The sequence below is a fragment of the Grampus griseus genome (genome assembly GCF_964374135.1).
Source record: "Grampus griseus genome assembly, chromosome: 17".
NCBI classification, from domain to species: Eukaryota; Metazoa; Chordata; class Mammalia; order Artiodactyla; family Delphinidae; genus Grampus; species Grampus griseus.
In genome coordinates this window covers 52,430,389-52,451,500 of record NC_139011.1, presented here as the reverse complement: position 1 = coordinate 52,451,500, position 21,112 = coordinate 52,430,389, and the positions used below count along the sequence as shown (strand labels likewise).

General features: G+C 35.6%; 2 protein-coding genes across 5 annotated transcripts in view; one reads left to right on the top strand and one right to left on the bottom strand.

Moving 5' to 3' along the window:
• The window catches only part of WWP1 (WW domain containing E3 ubiquitin protein ligase 1), a 115,198-nt gene extending 112,820 nt beyond the window's left edge, over positions 1 to 2,378 (top strand). For both annotated transcript variants that reach the window (XM_082674618.1, XM_082674619.1), the window contains exon 25: positions 785 to 2,378. In XM_082674618.1, the coding sequence (XP_082530744.1) occupies positions 785 to 884 (100 nt within the window). In that variant the 3' untranslated portion in view covers positions 885 to 2,378. The remainder of the gene's footprint in view (positions 1 to 784) is intronic.
• A 136-nt stretch (positions 2,379 to 2,514) lies between these two features.
• Positions 2,515 to 21,112, bottom strand: part of RMDN1 (regulator of microtubule dynamics 1) — a 42,038-nt gene continuing 23,440 nt past the window's right edge. Inside the window, exons 5-10 of one of the 3 annotated variants that reach the window (XM_082674623.1) lie at positions 17,754 to 17,843; positions 13,773 to 13,828; positions 12,327 to 12,414; positions 10,834 to 10,864; positions 8,346 to 8,479; positions 2,515 to 6,424 (exon numbers count right to left, since the gene is read on the bottom strand). In XM_082674623.1, coding sequence (XP_082530749.1) covers positions 6,419 to 6,424; positions 8,346 to 8,479; positions 10,834 to 10,864; positions 12,327 to 12,414; positions 13,773 to 13,828; positions 17,754 to 17,843 — 405 coding nt within the window. In that variant the 3' untranslated portion in view covers positions 2,515 to 6,418. The other 2 variants (XM_082674622.1, XM_082674621.1) reach the window with 2 other exon arrangements.

The following is a 21,112-nucleotide window of genomic DNA, read 5'->3' as shown; positions in this document are numbered from 1 at the left end:
TGTATCTTAAAAAAATTAAATGTTATTTCACACCTTTGTAAATTGTAAAACAATACATTGATGTTTTAAGCATTTTCAATATTTTCTACATTTCATCAGTTAATCCCAGCAGGGAATCCTTTGAGTCTAGCAAGACTGTAAGCATATTATTTTAGAAACGGTTATACATATGATGAGATTATTTGAAAAGACAAAAATATATATTTGGTTATTGACTGTCTCCACCCTAGAATGTAAGTTCAGTGAGGACAAGCACTTTACTTTTCCATCATTGTATCACCAGCTCCTGGAAAAATACCTGATATATTAAAGATTCTCAATAAATAACTGATGAATGAATTGGTGGGTGAGTGAAAGAAATGGACTCTTTAACCCAAGAGAAGTTAGGGGGACTCATGACACAATGTAACAATAATAGTATAGAAAAGAGAAAAATTAGTGCTTCTTTAAAAAAAATTCCAGCGGTTTTATCCATATTGCTACAATTATTATTTTTAATTCCAGCTTTCTCTGGGAAACGTTAAAATATTTTTGTGACTAGGTCTTAAATTTGAATTGACTGCTGTAAGAAAATTTGTATATTTAATATTATATGTTAAGTAATAAATTAGTAAATAATAATAAATAATAAAGTAGTAAATTGTGTGTTAGAATACTTCTGGCAAAATTTTTACATTCTTCCAGTTAGTTTTTCAAATGTGCTTTAAAAAAATATTGTATTAGAAGTCTTTTCAGAGTTTGTTTTATTGAAAACACATCTGATTTTGTTTTTGTTTTTGTTCAGTTTTAATCGCTTGGATCTACCACCATATAAGAGTTATGAACAACTAAAGGAAAAACTTCTTTTTGCAATAGAAGAGACAGAGGGATTTGGACAAGAATGAATGTGGCTTCTTGTCTTGGAGGAGCTCTTGCATTTAAATACCCCAGCCAAGAAAAGTTGCACAGATAGTGTATATAAGCTGTTCATTCTGTACAGTGAATTTTCTGAACCCCTCAAAGTATAAATGTTTTCCGTTCTTCCACAGAAATATGCAAAACAGTTCATCCTTTTCTACTTTATTTATTGTTCCCTTGAAGTGACTGACTAGGAAAAAAATCATCCTTAAATTTTGAAGTTGAAGCAAGGAAGAGACTTTATTAAAAATAAGTATATATCTATATAAGCATATATGATAGTGGCTCTAGTTTTATAGAGCTCAGAGTGTATTAAACATGACAGCCGTTCATTCAAAAATAATCTGGATTTGCTTTACCTTGTTTCTGTTATCCAGGGGAAGAAGTACAAATTACTCCATGTTTTTTTTCCCTTTGTAACACCTCTTGAGGGTGTTTTGTTGCATGGCTGTTCAGGAAGGTATTAAGGGCTTAGGCCAAAATCTTACTTTGAATATGTTAAAAAATGCTGCTGGCTTTTCTTAAGATGGGTGCTTGAACCTGTCAGTTTGTTTTAAATAAATACAGTAGTTGAAAATTTTCCCTCTTTGCTACATCTCTAATATAGTCAGAGTCATGAATGAAACCGTAACTTACATGAAAGTCATATACTAGATCTACTACCATTTAGTTTATTCTAGAAATTGGAGAGAATTCACTGAGTAGCATAGAGGTTTGTTTACATGTTACTTTGGGATGCTAGGTATTTGTGGAATTAAAAAGAATCAGGCACTTCTGTACTTTAGTTTTAAAATATGTGATGTTCTTTAAATTCATAATAAATTGATGCGATTTGATACTTAGGAACATATAAAAAGGTAATGTGAACTTTTCTGCTTTTGTTTGTGTTCCAAGTTTTGGTTTCATAAAACCAGATGGATTGAAGACTTACATAAGCATTTGAAAACTCAAGTCTACTGATTTTCTGTTACTGTTTGCATATCTTCATTCCTCTTAAATTCATGAAAATTCCATGTATCTGAATAAGCTTATAAAAAATATTTTGGTCTCCCCCCTCCTTTCTACATAGATTACTATTTTTGTTCCAATAACACTTTCTGTTTTTCATTATCAAGGACATTTACTGAACTACAAAAATGTATAACAAGTTAAAATCTGATGTGAATATTAATGCTGCTTTAGCAAGCTGGGCTTCCCTATTAATATAAAAATTTAAATTTCCACTTGTAGCATTATTTCAGTATGTACTGTAAATTTCATTAACTTAAAATTTTTTTTTTACAACCATGGAACTGACGTCTTAGAATGCTACCTGTAACATATTTCACTACTAAGTACATACAGAAGATACTAGTATACAATTTAACTTCCCTAAACAGTAGTTTTTGTTTTGCCAAAACTTTATTTTTCTACATATTAATTTAGATGGTCTTCTGCATTTTTATTCAGAATCCACAGTAAAGATGAAATAAAGTCCGTGATCCCCTCGCTTGAATAGACTCTTTTCCCAAATCCTCACTATTAATGTTCTAGTTATTTTCATGCCTAATGAATAAAAAACAAACAAAAAACAAGAAAACTAATGTACAGAACAGACTATGCAATAGAGGGTGACTAGTCTTCAAAAGGGCTGCTTAAATTATACCATGAAAGTACCACAGCTGATGAAGTTTGCTGACAGAAGTTACTGTCATTCAGTAGAGGCATGAGAGAACATCATGTAGCACATTGGAATGAAGACAGGAAGCTTTCAGGGTGCCCATCCCCCTTCTCACTTAAGGTAAGAAATTACCATACAACAGATGAGGCTACACAGAGCCTACGGAGAGACCAAACCAGCTTTCTGGAGAAGGCTGGTTTGGAGAACTTATCAGGTCCTTCTATCTTTCATATTAATTGTAGAAATCCAGACCTATAGGCAGGATTTATTGTCTTGATATACCTACTCAGTGTCAGTGAGAGAAACCTGAGACTTGTTTTTTCCCCCCCTTCCCATCCCTGTCCTGTGCTGGGCCAGGCAGAGAAATTAGAAGTGCAGGGCTCACTGTGCCCGAACACAGACACTTCATGAGGAAATCAGCAAACGAGGGAGGCTCAGAAACAGGTTTATACTGTCATTTCATTTCAGTGCCACTACCCACCACCACCACCACCAAACAGCCCAGTCAGTGGGTCACAGGCACAACACAGTTTCAGCAATCAGATTAGTTGTTTGTCTTACAGGAAAAGAAGCTACAAGTGGTGTTTTTGTTTTTAGTACTTCCAGGGCAGTTAAAGTCAAAAGGGTTAACAAAACTCTTTGCCCTCCAGCCTTAGGTCAGCCACCTAGCTTTTCCAGTTCTCAAAACTAGATAGGGTGGTATGGGCCAACAATGTCAGGCAATGCTGCTTCTGTTTAAAATGGCCCGACTGGTGTGTTGCATCTGGACTGGGAAAACTCCAGGCACTTAATACGAAACCATAGCTGTGGACTTCCCAGAATGTGGAAACTTGTAACTGTATTTCTCTTTGAGATTCCTGCGCTGTCACCTGGGGAGATGATACTCCTGGGAGCTGCATGGATATGCTGCTACACAGACTGCTGCTGTAAGGTCATCTTTTGAATGTAAGGAGGCCTGACATTGACCTGCTGGGTGAGCTATGGTTTCTGTCCTTCTGAGTAAATTGGGGCCAGATGAAGCCTACTGTGGGCTTTTTGAGTCTTAATATTTGGCTGAACCTAAGATCCTCTAGTGGGCATTACAGAAGTCGAACAGAAATCATCTCCGGTTGAAATAGGCAGATGAGACAATAAAGGTTCTTTTATAAGTCCACTGAACTTAAAAGCCAAACTTGAAGTCTACTGGGGATTTGGTCTGTCTCTCAAGGGAAAAGCCCAGACCTCATCAGAGGAGCCTTTACCTTAATGAGGTTCCTTTGTACCTAGTGTATACTCTTCAGTCACAAGACAGAGAAACATACAGGGCAGTGCAATGGGCCAAAACAGGACATTCGTTAAATAAACTTCATGGCCCTTGCCAAAGTAATCAACCCCTCCTATTTTTTCTTCCCAGTAATGCCCAGGTACAGTCCAAACAGGTTGTATAGTGAACACCACATGAATACAACAAAAAAATAAAAGGGGAAACCACCCCCCAATCAACAAAGAGTAAAAGTCCAAAAGGGCCTCATTTTGGCAGCACGTATACTGAAATTGGAACAAAAGAGGCATCTCCTAAATTCCAAATTTTCTCTCCCCAGTCTTGACCAAGGAGAACACAATCAGATGATAATAGCATTTTTAAATATTTACCGATACTCATGGTAAATACATGTTCTTTAATCCTCACAATTCCATTAGGTTATTGTTTTTTTGTTGTTTTGTTTGCTCCTTGTAATTATTTTAAAAAGTGAGTCTGAGAGAAGTCATTTTTACAAAGTCCACAGCTGTTCCACAGTCTATGATTAAACACTCAGATAGGAAAATTTCTGGTAACAAGGAGTTAATTGAGAGCTTTCAGATTATAGTAGGATAACAGCCACATTCCAAATCAGATTTCTTCTCTCATTCTTAAAAGGAAACAGATGCATAAGAGGCAGTTATAATCACCCACAGCCCATGTCTGTAGTATGTTTAAAAGACAGAAAACTACAAACTTCTGTTTACATGTATGTGGAGAAAAAGGCATCTCAAACTAGCAGTCAGCTCTGGAACACTCAAGAACCAAGTCAAGTAGGGACTGCACAGGAAGGAGAATATAATGGGGTCTCAGGGTTCATTCCCGGAAGTAGTAGATCCCACCCTGAGTGGAGAAATGCGAAGAACCAGTGTGAGAACTGGTAAATCAGACTCCTGGGAACTCAAAAGAAAGAGGTTGAGGAAGCACACATAATCAGAATCTTGGGAAAGTACCACGTTTTGGAGAAGGCAGCTATTGCATTGTAAAGAGAGAAAAAAGATAGCAGCTCTATAAAAGACCCAGCAACCACACTTCTGGATGTTTATCCCACAGAGATTAAAATTTGTTGATATAGTTATATCAGCCTTAAGTTCATAGCAGCCAGACTGGAAACAGCTTAAATGGCCTAAGGTGGATAGTTAAATAAACTGGTATACCCATACAATGAAATATAATCAACAATAAAAAGGAACTACTGACTGAATTTAGATGCTTCTCAAAAAGGAGTTATGCTGAATGAAAAAATTCAATCCCAAAAGGTCACATTCTGTATGATCCATTTATATAATGTTCTTGAAATAACAAAATTATAGAGAACAGATAAGTGGTCAGACTTAGAGATGATGGCAGGGAATGGGTTTGACTATAAAGGCATAGCACTAAGAATTTTTGTGATGGAACAGTTCTGTATCTTGATTGTGGCAGTTACAAAAATTTACACGTGACAAAACTGCACAGAACACACACACAAGTGAGATCACTTAAAAGTGGTAAAATCTGAATAAGGTCTGTGGACTGTACAGTTTCCTGGTTTTGATATTGTACCATAGTTACATTACCACTGAGGCAAACTGAGGGACGGATACACAGGACCTCTCTGTGTACTATTTTTTGACAACTTCTTACGAATCTATATTTCAAAGCAAAAAAATTTTTTTAAAGCCCTATATAATATCAAAGACAGAGCCTCCCCTCCATAAAAGGCTTTACTACTGAAAGATAGATACCTTATTTTACAAAAACTGTGTAGTACAGGATATTTATTACTGAACTAATCCAAACCCCTTACCTCCCCCATTTGATAACCTGGTGTTGCTGGTAACTCAGCACACACAAAAAGTCACACCTCCAAAAAATAACATTCAAAGTCACTCTAAATAAAGTGAAAACTGAAAATGAGGAAATTTCAGATGAAAATGCTCAACACAGAGAAAACAGTAAAATTCTTAAGCACAATATACTAGTATGAATTAAATATAAATAAATAACTGCAGACACGAAAAAATCCAAATTAGAAATTCAAAACTGGACAAACAACATGAGGATGTGAAATGCCTGTTAACTGAAGTCAATCAGGAAAAAAAAATTGAAGAAAAAGACAAAAACATCTCAGAAGTGAAGACAAACAGTATCTAAGGAAGAAAACATAAAAAAAATAAGGGACATGGAAGATAGAAATGAAAGAAGCCAAGAAAATGAAACTGAGAGGTAAAAGAAAAATTAGAGAAGTGATAAATACAAAAGGCAAAGATCTAATATACATATAATTAACTTGAGTCCCTGAAAATAAGATGGAACACTTTTTTTTTTTTTTTTGTGGTATGCGGGCCTCTCTGCTGCGGCCTCTCCCGTTGCAGAGCACAGGCTCCAGACGTGCAGGCTCAGCGGCCGTGGCTCATGGGCCCAGCCGCTCCGCAGCACGTGGGATCTTCCCAGACCAGGGCGTGAACCCGCGTCCCCTGCATTCTCGACCACTGCGCCACCAGGGAAGCCCGGAACAGTGTTTCCTTAAGTGCTGTCAGTAAGGCCATTCTGGAATGAGGGACAATCTATAAGACAATTGGACTGGCCCCTTCAAAAAGTCAATGCTGTGAGAAAAAAAAAGATGGGGTTACTGTTCTAGCTTTAAAAAAACTAAGGCAGAAAATTAAATGCAATCTATGATCTTTGAATCTTGGTTTTTAAAAGTGTAAGACATTTTGGGACATTTGAGGATATTTGAATATGGTTGGATATTAGATGATGATAAAGAATTACTGTTAACATTCTAGTTGTGATATGGATTTGTATTTATTTAGAAGGATGTCCTTATTCTGAGACGATGAATGCTGAAGTATTTAGGGATGAAATATGTCTGCTATTAACTTTAAAAGTTTAGAAATATATATAAATAAGAATATCACACATAAGTAAAATATAGCAAAAGATTAGCAGTTGCTGAACCAGAGATGGGTTTATAAGAGTCCAATATTTTCAGTTTTCCCTTCTGTTTGAAAATATACATGATAAACTGAAACAGCACATACCCACAACATTACCTGTGTTTTCCCTTTGAGAAAAATCCACCTACACATACACTCTCAGATTTCTATAGGTGGCATTCAAGATACTACTTTTTACAAAACAAGATTTTTGTAGTGGTGGCATCCCCAGTGTCACTGTCCTGCCTATTTAAAACATCTTAATTTCCATTTCCCCCTTGAGTTCTGTGATCCTTTCACCCCCATTAGGGAATAGAATTTGAGCTCGCCTAGTGATAAAATCAAACCACTTGTAAGACTACCTCACATTTTAAAAAAGAAACCACTCCATTTTCAGTCCTCTCATGACTTATTTCCTTATGCAGGTTGGCTCCAAGATATATCATTTAACTACTTTATACCAAGAACTCTCATCATCCTAACCTCCTAACATTCACTGTACCTTCTCTGCAAGATCTCAGCTTTGAATCAATCCAGCTAGAAAATGCACTCCCCTATGTCACCTCTTCCACAGAGCTTTCTTTTCTTCTTTTTTTTTTTTTTGTGGTACGCAGACCTCTCACTGTTGTGGCCTCTCCCGTTGCAGAGCACAGGCTGCGGACGCGCAGGCTCATTGGCCATGGCTCACGAGCCCAGCCGCTCCGCGGCATGTGGGATCTTCCCAGACCGGGGCACGAACCCATGTTCCCTGCATCAGCAGGCGGACTCCCAACCACTGCGCCACCAGGGAAGCCCGAGCTTTCTTTTCTTGATCTCCCATCCTGATGTGATCCAATTCATACCCTTTGTATTGCTGGTGTCTCAGGTGCACAATAATCTCAGCCTCTAAGCCATGGATATCTCTCTACCACTCTTATAGCAATTATTTCTTTTGCCTTGTTATTTGTGAAGAAGTCTAGAATTTTGTATATTTAATTTGTTAAATGGTCCTGACATTAAAAGAACTGAGAAAACAGCCATAGAACAGTATGGTTAATGTATTTATTATCTTTATAATTGGATGAAAAGGCACTGCTTCTTAGATATTTCACTGAAAAATTCTCAGTTCTTGTCACTGAAACCTGTAAGCAACTGAGCAGCTTCTGTCTGTATCTAAAATGGAAGAATACATATTATAAAACAGTACAGCACAGAGATCAACTTGTGAAACAAGTTTATAAAGTAGTTTCTAAGAATTTCCAAAAAACCAGGATAGCACACTGTAAGAATAAAATTTCTTAGAGAACTCAAGAGATGACACTCTTAGAGAACTCGTCCACATTAGTACATGTCCCTTGCCTTTCATGTTTTAGAAATCTTTTTCTATCTGCTATATATATGTCAAACAGGAATAATTCTATATTGCAGCAAGTAATTCATACATGTTTGTTGATAGTAACTAAATATTTGCTATACACATTTGAAATAAACACTGTTATTTAACAATACGCATTTGGACAATTACGTTTTTAAAGAAGTTCTTGATTCACCTTTACTTAATGTGCCTCAGTGGAAACCTATCTGCCTTACTTTATTGGAGATGTTTTACCTGTTTATCCTCCTCTGTGTGCGCTGCATAGTCCTTGGCTTTTGATAGCCAGAAAGCAGCAAGCTTTTTGTTGTGTAGCTTCAAATATGTCTTTCCTAGAAGGAGCAAGTTTTTGCTGTAGAAGTTTGGATCCACTGTACATAAGAAAAACAATTTAAATTTATCTCATATGAAATAGTATTGCTCTTATTTTTAAAGGCTTAATTTTTTTCATCTAAATTCCAGTAATATACTTGTGTGGTCAATAAATGATTAGGCTAATTAGAATTCTCTTTTGTTCAACTATACATATCTCAAAAAATTTTATAATTACCATTTATTGTCTACTATGTGCCAGGCACTATATTACACACATTTCTCATTTTCACAGCAATTTTATAAAATTGGTACTCTATTTAATAGATGGAAAACAGGGTCCTGATAGAATATAAGCTCCAGAAGGATAAGGGGTTTCTTTTTATCATCTCTTTTGCTCCCTGCATCCGAAGTGCCTAGAACAGTGCCTAGAACTGTACTCAATATACATTTGCTGAATGAGTAAATGAAATCATGATGATATGTGTATGTGTGTATACACACACACATTTGGTCAACCTTTACTGAATATGGGCTGTGTTTAAGCACAGATAAACAAAGTCTCTGCTCTTTTGGAATTTATAATGAAAAGGAAAGACAAGCATGAGCACAACTAAATGTAATAAAGGAATAAAAGGAATGCTTTGATAGGTGTACAAATTTTAAAGTGCTATGAGAAACCAAAGAAAAAGCAACTAACTAAGAGGTTACACCTGGGCTAACGTGGAGGCTGAATAGAATTTTAGCAGGATTCTTGGCTGAAGAAAAAATGTGAACAAAAAGCCTATGAATGAAAGCATGGGACTGTCTCACTAACTTCATTAATTCTTTATACAGTTTCCTCCTGTCAACCTGGGACACTTCTATATTCAAAGCATAATTCTTCCTGGATATAATTTATGATTAACTCCATTTGCCCCTTAACCCAAAATTGTTTTATTTCTTTAATGTGAACATATTTGTGAGATGCCATGTTGATGTGCTTAAAGTTTCCTTGGAGTTAAGTAAATTCATTCCTTCATTCATTCGTCTACTTATTCAGCAAATTTGCCAAGCATTATGTGCTAAGCAATGAGGATTCAATTGTGAGCAAGAAGACAGAGTCCCCATCTTCCCTGAATTTAGTTTTAGACATGTAAACAAATATTCATACTATGTAGTGATAAGGGCCATGATGGAGGAAGTAAAAGGTACTAAAAGCATAGGAGGAGCTTCTAAACCAGACATAGGCCATAATAAGGAAAGGGCCCCCCCTAGAGGAAGTGACCTTGAAGGTAAAACCTGGAGGATGACTGGAATTACCAAGGATTATTTTAGTTCCACAAGAGTATGACCATGTTTTTTTCAACAACCCGAATCCTTAAACCTCTAAGGCCCTATTTTAACTTTGCAATTACACTTCTAAGTCTCTGAGGAAACTGCATTCCCAGATCATATCCATGATAGTAAAACTACCATCTTGAGAGGATATCAATGGAAGGTAGTGACAGTAAATCAGAATTAATGTATTACAGATAGAGTTAAAATTCAGACAAAATTCTTTCTTTAGAAGAAATGCGTTTTAAAAAGTGCTTTGCTATCATGAAAACATTTGAACAAGTCCATATGAGTAGGCTCTAAAATTTAATAAATTGTCTTTAATTTTCTTCTGATTAAGTTTTATAGGAATATATTTGCAATTTTTTTTGGGGGGGGGGTGTACTTGGTAACAAAGGCTTATGTCCCTTACTTCTCTAGTTTCTCCTATTAATATTAGGAAGGATAATCTTAGGATAGGCTGATGTTCTCTAGGCTGGCTATTTCTTCAAAGTAAGAGTGCAGGAAACTCTTTGTCACAAAAGACAGTATCTACAATAGAACAAAAACTGGCCTGTTTTAAAACCAGAGAGTTCTCATTTCAGTGCCATCTGAAATTTGCTGAGAGAGTCCATCTTAAAAAACTATTTTTCTGTAACTATATGTAAGGTGACAGGCGTTAACTAAATTTGGTGTTGTGATCGTTTCGCAAGGCATACAAAGCTAATACACGAAGCTAATACAATGTTATATGTCAATTATACTTCAATTAAAAAATAATAAAAACTTTAAATGAAAATAAATAAATGCCTCTGATTAGCTGTGTGATCTTACATAAACAGTTAATCTGTCAAAGCCTCCTCTCAAAAAGGAAGGTTGAATTACATCAAATGAAGGACCATTCCAGAATTACAGCTCTAAATTCAGTAGCAGTCTATTTCTTACTCAGGTGATCTTTACTAAATAAGGACTTTAAAAATTATTTGATAATGTCTAGCTCAAAAAGAAGTTTATGAAGTATATCAGAACAAATAACTTATTTCTGTTTAAAAAATTCCTATGTGAAGCATTCATACAATTTTAAGTATATTAGTATGTGAAATAAAAAATTTGTTACCTTGCTCTGCCCTGTGAAAGTAGCCTAAGGCCTGTTAAAAAGACAAAAAACCCAAACTTAATGAAAAGTATTAAAACAGAGTCAATTTAAAATAAAGCATTTTCTCAAAAGATCTATTCCTATATTAAATATAAGACAGGAAGTAAATTAAAACATCTTAAAAAAAATCTTAAAATAATGGTCCCAAATGTAAAATAGACAGCTAATGGGAAGCAGCCACATAACACAGGGAGATCAGCTGGGTGCTTTGTGACCACCTAGAGGGGTGGGATAGGGAGGGTGGGAGGGAGATGCAAGAGGGAGGAGATACAGGGACATATGTATATGTATAGCTGATTCACTTTGTTATAAAGGAGAAACTAACATACCATTGTAAAGCAATTATACTCCAATAAAGATGCTAAAAAATAATAATAATGGTCAATTCATCAACAGTGAGAGGTTAATATAGCAAAATTGACCATAACACTATTAAATCATCAGAATACGGATTACAATTATGTGGACCATTTCTAGTAATAACTTGACTACTACTTAGAACTCATACCAAACTGGCATCACATGCAGAGAGGAAAGAACATTATCATGTGCAACTCAGATACTTTGACCTTTCTCTTCTTAAATCATAACAGGGACTACCAATAAAAACTAGATAAAATCAAAAGCTGAGTTTATTCAGTGATACATAAGTCGTGCCAATGAATTTTTTAAGTCCTTTATTACTGAAATTCCTGTATAAAATTTTAAGGTCAGTCAGAAACTCCCTGCTGATCGTGTCTTTTTTTCTTAGAATGCACATTCTTTTTAATAACAAATATTTCCCAACTCTGTTCTAACTATACAACTAAATATTCTTTGCATCAAATTCTGCGCTATAGCTTCACAGAAAACATTATGATACAAGTATTGGAACAACTTTTTCAACTGTCTGCTTCCTTACTCTGAAAATTTTGTGATGAGTAAACCCAAAATATTTGCCTAGAAATCCCTTTCAAATTTTATTTTTAACAGGAGAAGCAAAAGGCCTTGGAAATATGAGAGACCATGAGCCTTTCAAACCTGCTGTGAAAAAAAAGTTATAATTACTTTTCATTTATCAATACAAACACATGTTTTAATGTCCAGGTAAATGACTCTTATCTTACGGAATGTGTACCTAAAACATGCTAAGAAGCAAATGCTATATTTCTTGTTCTATTTTATGATTTTTATGTGGTATAGATTTCAAGCAGAAAATGAAGGTAGATTTTAGCCATGGGTTATTTTAGCTGACAATATACCAGAATTATCAGCCACTCACCTAAAACGGAAAAAAAAACACTCACCAGTCACAGATAATAATTATTAATAAGGCTTTCTGATAAGATAGTTGCACTGGATCATTAGAAACCTGCTCAAGTCCCTCACTGATCAGAACTCCAGATGTGTGGACACTGTAGAGTGACAGAGCAGTTAAGAAATCAGTACTAACTTAACAAAGGACATCACACTACCTCCTCATAGGTGGAACTAGGAGGAGTTGCAAACAGCATTTCAGCAATTCTTCTTTGATACCAAGGCATTTCAGCAAATGTGTAACACCTATGGGGAAATAAAATGACACGTACATTCAAATTAGTTCTTAAAGAGAACTAAGCATCTTAACAGATATAAAAGGAATCTTCTATTATATGTTTAAACAGTCTGTACTTTCCATAATATCCAGTAGGTTAATATTTATACTGAATTATCTAGGGACTGATTTATGTTGATCCATCAATTACAGTGTATACTGTGACAGTATAAATAGTAAGTAATATTTATAACAGTAATGATAATACAGTACATCATTCACCTTTTGAGTGCTCACTTTGTGCCAAGTGCTGAGCTAAGTGATTCTCTCATCTACTCCTTACAATAACTAAATGAAATAGAATCGTTACCCCTATATTTTTACATAAAAATTAACTCAGAGGAGTTAAAAAAAAATAACAAAACTAAACATGATATACCTAAATAACAATGGCAACCAACAATTTAAAGTCTACATATTTGAAAGGGTGTGGCAAATATTTACCATCCAAAGCTCTTGACAATTTTCTGAAATAAGTAGGAAAAAAAGTGTTGGATCTTTGATTAAGGTCTGAACTCCTTGAGGATGAAACTATTTCATTCATGTTTGCTTGCCAGCATCTTAATTACTGACTGTCCCTCAACTGTCATTAATTCTCAGTAAGTGTTTTCTTAGTTGAATGTGTCCTTTATCCTGAAGGATATTTACTTCTCTTTTAAAAGAGTTTGATATGGGACTTTGCACTGTTACCCCTCATAGAAGACAATAAATACTCAGCTCTGTAGACTACACCCAAAGAAAACAGTGGCAAACCTGTCTCAAGAAAGACTCTCAAAACAGTAAGCATTTAACACATTGGTTTACGCTCATACCAGCAAAATAATGATGTGCTCTGAACAAAGCTTACATAAAAATGGAAAGATACTGAAAGTCAGATTATATTATACCTCAGATGAATCAGACTGTATTTGACACACCTTGAAGATACCAAGACCCTCTTAGGGCATCCTAGTGTATTACTATAGTTAGATTAATCCAATTCCATTTAGTCTGGTAAATAAGAATAGTCTTTCCCAAAAAAAGGAATTTAAAGGTCTAATGAAAAGTTTCAATGCCTTTTTAGTCTTAGTACGTTTCTAAATGATCTGAATAACAATGTTTAACAAGATCACAATCAAATTTAGTTATTTTCTAAATACTAAACACTAAATAACCAGTACAACTGCTAGTTAATATAATGGATTAAACACTCTTGACTGCCAAATAATATTTTTAAACATTTTATATTTTGCTTTTTTATATACTACCAAACAAGATATGTATACATACTACAAAATAAGATCATACTAAAAACCACTGAAATATTTATTTAAAGAAATTTTCTTACCAAATACCCATAAGGTGAATTGCGGTAGCATCTTTAGGGTTGAGTTCAATTGCTTTCTAACAAGAAATGAGAAAATGAATCATATTTGTTTCCTAAACACCAATAAGTACTTTACTATGTTTGCTGAAGAAACCATGATTAAAAACAATTGCAACTCTGCATTTCAATTTTTCTGATAATCAACAGCAACTTTTTTCCTAATTTTTTTTAACACCTTTATTGGAGTATAATTGCTTTACAGTGTTGTGTTAGTTTCTGTTGTATAACAAAGTGAATCATATATGTATACATATATCCCCCTAACCCCTCCCTCTTGCATCCCTCCTAATTTTTTAATTAAATTTATTTCAGTACACTATCAATGCCTTATACTAAGGTTACTATTTTATAAGATTCAGAGGGACTTCCCTGGTGGTCCAGTGGTTAAGATTCTTCCTGCCAATGCAGGCGACACAGGTTCAATCCCTGGTCCGGGAAGATCCCACATGCCGCCGGAGCAAGTAAGCCCATGCGCCACAACTACTGAGCCCATGCATCACAACTACTGAGCCCACGTGCCTAGAGCCCATGCTCTGCAACGAAGCCACCGCAATGAGAAGCCCGTGCACTGCAACGAAGAGTAGCACCCCGTTCACCACAACGAGAAAGCCTGTGTGCAGCAACAAAGACCCAGCACAGCCAAAAATAATAAAATAAATAAAATTTTTAAAAAATAAAAAAAAGATTCAGAAAATGATAGGATTTATCAAGATGAAGAAAATACAAAATCTGTAAACAAATCTAATTTTGAAAACTAATAATCTATAGCTCTCAATATTTCTTCTAGATTAAAGGAAAAATAAATAAGAAAGTTCGTTTTTGGCAAATCCTGTATCACTATTGAGTAAAAGTATTCTTTGTTAAAAGAACAAAATACAAAATAATTTTAGAAAGTCTCTTCCTATGTGCAAATTTTGTTTAACTTCCCCATCTACACTTAACAAAGGAAAAATAAATACTACTTGTTCACAGAATTTATTAATTATGTATAATATAAAATATATTGATAAAAGTCTCCCTAATTTCTATTTACTATGTGAAAGTCCTATGTGAACTAATGTAAAGCATAAACTACAGAATAACTTTAAAGAAATGACTCCTTTTACATTATTTTGTTGAAAACCACTCAGGAAATCTCATAGATTAATGTTAATCCTACTAATGATAAAGAAAGTTTTAAAAAAATTAGGACTCCCTAGCTTATGCTTTTCTATAGACACATATTTTCACTTTCAGTTGATAATGTGTGAGATACACATTTTCAAATATCTGTACTGGTTACCAGAGTGGTTCTGAAGCCAGACCACCAAGGTTTAAATCACAGCTCAATGACTTCTTACTTTTTGACCTTGGCAAGTTCTATATTCTTTCCATGCCTGAGTTTGCTCTTGCATAGGATCAAGAAAGCAGTACACCTACCTTATAGGGTTGTGGTGAAAATTAAATGAACAAGTAACAGGAGGTGCTTAACACAATAATATTTTCTATCATCAGGATCATCATTATTTTTACCTTTCATAAGTTTCAGACTCTTTATTACCACCACTGATCATAATGTTAGTAATGGAAGAGATAATAGCTAAAATAAGGCTAATCAAGTATGACTTAGCAGAAATCCTGTTATCAACAATATGGGTAAGAATCAGCACTGACCTAATTTTTACTTTTCTATAAATAGATATGATTTACATGGCAAAATATATTTTAAAGTTATACAACTTATATTCAAAGCAACCTTTCCCAATCAGCGTTCCACTAGAAAATTAAGCCCTACAAAAAATTATATGAGTAACTACATTTTCCATTCTACCAAGAATGGTACAGAGCTAGTCCATTTTGATGCAAGGAAGAGAAGTTAATTCATCATATACAATCGATGCCTTGGGGCATTACAGTTTAATTTTCTTTTGGGATGGATTGAGAGGGGCTACTCTCAAGCAAACCTTTTCTTTTGTAATTCTTTCTGCCATTAGTTTAAACATCTTCAAAAACAATGCAAAGATAATAATTCCTTATGACTTTAGATGTAATAATGGAATCTGAATAGAAGTAGTATAAATGATCTTTTAGCATGTAAATACTTAACACTGTCATTTTTAAATAACACATACTCATTTGAAAACTTATGAAAAACATTAGTTATTTTTAAATAATCTATAGCCTTCACTGTTTCTTTAAAGTATACATTATATATTTTCTGCAGCATTTCATTATTCACATTGGAAGTTATCTGTCAGGTATTTCTACATCCCAAGGTACAAGTAATTTAAATGATTTATCTAATGACACTAAGTAAATTACTATATTTCACTGAATCTAAGATACCATAAACGTTATGACACATCATTATTTTATATACCACTAAGAAAAAAGCACTGCCAATTATAAGATACCACTGATTATATATAATGCAATCTGATTTCAAAGGTCTTAAAACGTGAAAAATGTATGTTATTAAATTGAAATATATATGTATGTGTATCAATATATACGTATATATGTGTGTTTGTGTGTTTGTGTATATATATACACTACTGATGCCCAAATAAGAAGCTAGGTCTCCTGACTCCTAGTCCAATGTTCTTTTCCACTAGTCATTACATTAACTAGGAATTGAGACTATAATGATAAATATGTTTGTTTTCATCACTTTCTCTTCCTGTGTGTTTTTGAGATGGTCTATAATATCAAAAGACAGGGACTTCCCTGGTGGTGCAATGGTTAAGAATCCAAATGCCAATGCGGGGGACACAGGTTCGAGCCCTGGTCCGGGAAGATCCCACATGCCGCGGAGCAACTAAGCCCATGCGCCCCAACTACTGAGCCTGCGCTCTAGAGCCCGCTAGCCACAACTACTGAGCCCATGTGCCACAACTACTGAAGCCTGTGTACCTACAGCCCGTGCTCCACAACAAAGAGAAGCTACCACAATAAGAAACCCACACACCGCAACAAAGAGTAGCCCCCACTTGCTGCAACTAGAGAAACCCTGTGCATGGCAACAAAGACCCAACCCAGCCAAAAAGAGAGAGAGAGAGAGAGGGAGAGAGAGAGAGGGGGAGAGAGAGAGAGAGAGAGAGAGAGAGAGAGAGAGAGAGAGAGAGAGAGAGAGAGAGAGAAAGAGAGAGAGAGAAAGAGAAAGAGAGAAAGAAAGAAAGAAAGAAAGAAAAAGAAAGAAAGAAAGAAAGAAAGAAAGAAAGAGAAAGAAAGAAAGAAATACACTGCAGTTTTTTAGCTGCAGTTTTTTTGTTGTTTGTTTTTGGACAATGGAATAGTGTGTATGCACATCATGAAATATACAAACTCCTGGAGAATTTCTGGCACCTAAGGAAGAGCTTACTATAAATAAGTAAATTAACTTTGGGGGAAATATTAAAACACACACAGAGATCATAATCATATACACTACTATTACCTTTGGGAGTGGTATGTCAATTATATTAGATTGTTAGATGAGACTATACCTCCTGGCACTCAGGACTTTGTATAAGACTCTCCCACATTCTCTAGTCTTGGCCACGTTACTTGTTTAGGTCGACAGGTTATTACCAAGCGTGATGCAAACATGCTTGATAAAAGTTTGCACAATGGAAATTTTCCCTTGGAATGCTCACTCTTGGAAGCCAGCTACCATGCTATAAAGAAGCTTGGGCTACACTACTAAATGATGAGAAGAAAAGTAGAGAGAAACTGTTGTAGATGAGAGTGCATCTTCTATATTCCCGTCCCAGCTGAGGGTCCAGGTGAATGTAGCCCTCTAAATGACCTCAGCCACAACAAGCAGAACAGAAGCACCACTGTGCACAGTTAATCCACAGAACTGTGAGAAATAAATAGTCATTGTTTTAGGCCACTAAGTTTTAGGTGGTTTGCTATACAGCAAGAGATAAGTGAAACAGAAATCAATTCAGAAAACTAATGACTTTTAAAGTTCATCAGTACCTCAAAATGCTCCTTGATCTTGTAGGCATTTGCAATTTTAGCCCTGATTCCTTCATAATCTCCAACATCGCTAATACAGATTGCATACCACTAAAAATAGAAGGAAAAAAAGGAGTAAGAATAATAATACTCAATAGTATTCCATTCAATACAAGGTAAAACTGAGTAACTATTGATATTTATTCCTCAGTAGTCATTTAACAAAAAGCAGAGGACAAAAATTGTATTAAATATACTGGAATATACAAGAAAAAGTAGACATGGCTCTCAAGGAACTTGGACATGTTTTTAGAGAACTATAATACAAGGCAGAGGGTAGTGAATCTCTAAGAAAGTTACCAACACAATGGGGAGATAACAATTCATATTTATGGTATGAATATAAATTTAGAGAAATGTGCAATTTAATAATTATCATTTTATTTTCTTATCCTATTTTATTGGAGCTGCTGCTTCTCCCACACCTGCATTGTTATAGTAATAACAGCCACATTTGTCAATTGTGACCTTGTCCCCATACCCATAGCTGGATACAGACCCAAACTGAGATAATCTGAGTTTCTTCCCTAAGAACCAAAACCAAAATATCCAAGCTTCATAAACCCAGATGCTGTGGAAAGTCACAAAACTGAGGATGAGAAAAAAACTAAAGTAAAAAAAGATTTGCAGATAACAGCAAAGAGGAAAGACAATGAAGCCTCAGAGCAATTGAGCCAGTTTCTCCTGAAGCCTAAATGCATCTTGCCTTTGGGTTCTGTGAGATACAATAGTTTCTTATAAACACGCACCATTTCTTTTTGTTTGTGCTTATATCTGTGAAATTTTAATAATTCTAACCATAAAAACGTTAATACTTAAACTTCTGTTTAAATCTATTCTCCACCAAAATCTTTTGTATCTTGATATTTTTATTGAAAATAAAAGAGTATAATTTAAAACCCACACTGACTATGCTCATTTAATCTCCATTGACAGTCACCCAGCTGCCCAAATTCAGATGACTAGAGGTGTCATACAGGGTTTCAAATTTGGTGCTCTGATCTCTTCCCACTTATCAGGGCTCTAGATAAAATCACCTTCTCTTATGCATTTAACTATCATCTATATCAAAGCAAACACAAACTTATGGATGAATCCTAAACATTCTGCTTAGATTGGCATTTAGTTACTACATAGGACTGTTAATTAATGATCATACTAGCAAGAGCTGATGGTAGGAGCTGTGATCATGGGTGATTTTTATTTCCATATTGGTACTTTTTTCAATTTCCAAAATGTCTATTTTCTGTAATAAGTTTACATTATTTTTAAAGAAAACTTTTCTTTTATAACAGATAATCTAGCCAAGAAGGGGTAATAGATACTATACCTACCTTCTTGCCTGAAAGGCTAAAATAAGCAGACAAAATATAAGAAATAAAGACTCTCAAGATATTATACACATCAGACACAGTGACATCTCACAGACGAGAAACAAATGAGATGAGCCCTATGGCTGCCCTGGAGAAATTTCTAGGTTGAAGCCCAGGGAGGCAAAATAGGCCAAGCAGTGTCTCTGCTTTGAAGAGATGGAACTGGGAGTCTGGGGAAGCCCAGGTGTCTGGAGTTCACAGAGCAGAATACTGTAGAAGAAACAGCTGACCGGAGCTAGAACTCCAGATGAAGAACTGCAGAGGGTCACCCTTTTCAGCTGAGTAAAGATCATCGCTTGCATATGAAGGGACTATCCAAGGCTGAGAAAAGAACCACCCAAAAGGTTTGGAAATCAAGAGCTCACGAAGATCTAGGAATATCAGTTGTAAGGAAAACAACAACAACAAAAAAGCCCTCCAAATTAAATGCTACTCTAGTCCTGCCTTCTTTCCTGCTGCTTTGAAGATCCTCTTTGACAGTTCCTTGACGCTGAAAAATTACACTGATGAAGGAAAAAGACCTAAACAAAGGGAAAGAATGCATAAGTTCATGGATTGGAAGATATCGTTAAGATGGTGATAGTCCCCAAATTGATCTACAAATTCAATGAAATCTCTTTGAAAAATCCAACTGGCATCTTTGCAGAACTTTACAAGCTGATCCTAAAGTTCATACGGAAATTCAAGGGACTGAGAATAGTCAAAGAAAGTCAAAACAAAAGAAGAACAAAGTTGGAGGACTCACACTTCCTTGTTTCAAAACTTACTACCAAGCAATAGTAATCAAGACATTGTGGTACTAGCAAAAGGATACACACTGACCAATGGAATAGAACTGAGAGCTCAAAAATATACCCATACAGGGCTTCCCTGGTGGCGCAGTGGTTGAGGGTCCGCCTGCCGATGCAGGGGACACGGGATTGTGCCCTGGTCCGGGAGGATCCCACGTGCCACAGAGCGGCTGGGCCCGTGAGCCATGGCCGCTGAGCCTGCGTGTCCGGAGCCTGTGCTCCGCAACGGGAGAGGCCACAGCGGTGAGAGGCCCGCGTACCGCAAAAAAAAAACAAAAAAAACAACAAAAAAAAACCCCATACATTTATGTTGAACTGATTTTCATCAAGGATGCCAAGACCGTTCAGTGGAGAAAGAATAATCTTTTCAACAAATGGTAGTAGGACAACTGGATATATACATGCCAAAGAATGAATTTGGACTCCTACCTCTCACCATGCATAAAAGTTAAGTCCAAATGTACCAAAGACCTAAATGTAAGAACTAAAAAATATAAAACTCTTAGAAAGAAACATAGGTGAAAACTTCTGTAACACTGGATTGGGCAAGTTTTTTAGATATGACATCAAAAGCACAAGCAATCAAAGAACAATAAATATATTGGACCTTATCAAAATTAAAACCTTTTGCAAAGAACACTATTAAGAAAGTGAAAAGACAAGCCACAGGATGGGAGAAAATATTTGCAAGTCATATATCTAACAAGGGACTAGTATACAGAAAATATTCTCTTACAATTCAACAATAAAAAGACAAGTTTAAAAATGGGCAAAGGGCTTCCCTGGTGGCGCAGTGGTTGAGAGTCCGCCTGCCGATGCAGGGGACACAGGTTCGTGCCCTGGTCTGGGAAGATCCCACATGCTGCGGAGTGGCTAGGCCCATGAGCCATGGCCACTGAGCCTGCGCGTCCGGAGCCTGTGCTCCGCAACAGGAGAGGCCACAACAGTGAGAGGCCCGCGTACCGCAAAAAAATAAATAAATAAAAATGGGCAAAGAATTTAAATAGACATTTTCTCCAAGGAATATATACAAACGTCCGATAAGTATATGAAAAGATGTTCAATATCACTATTCATTAGGAAAATGCAAATCAAAACCATGATGAGATACCACTTCACATCTGCTAAGATGGCTATAATTTTTTAAAATGAACAA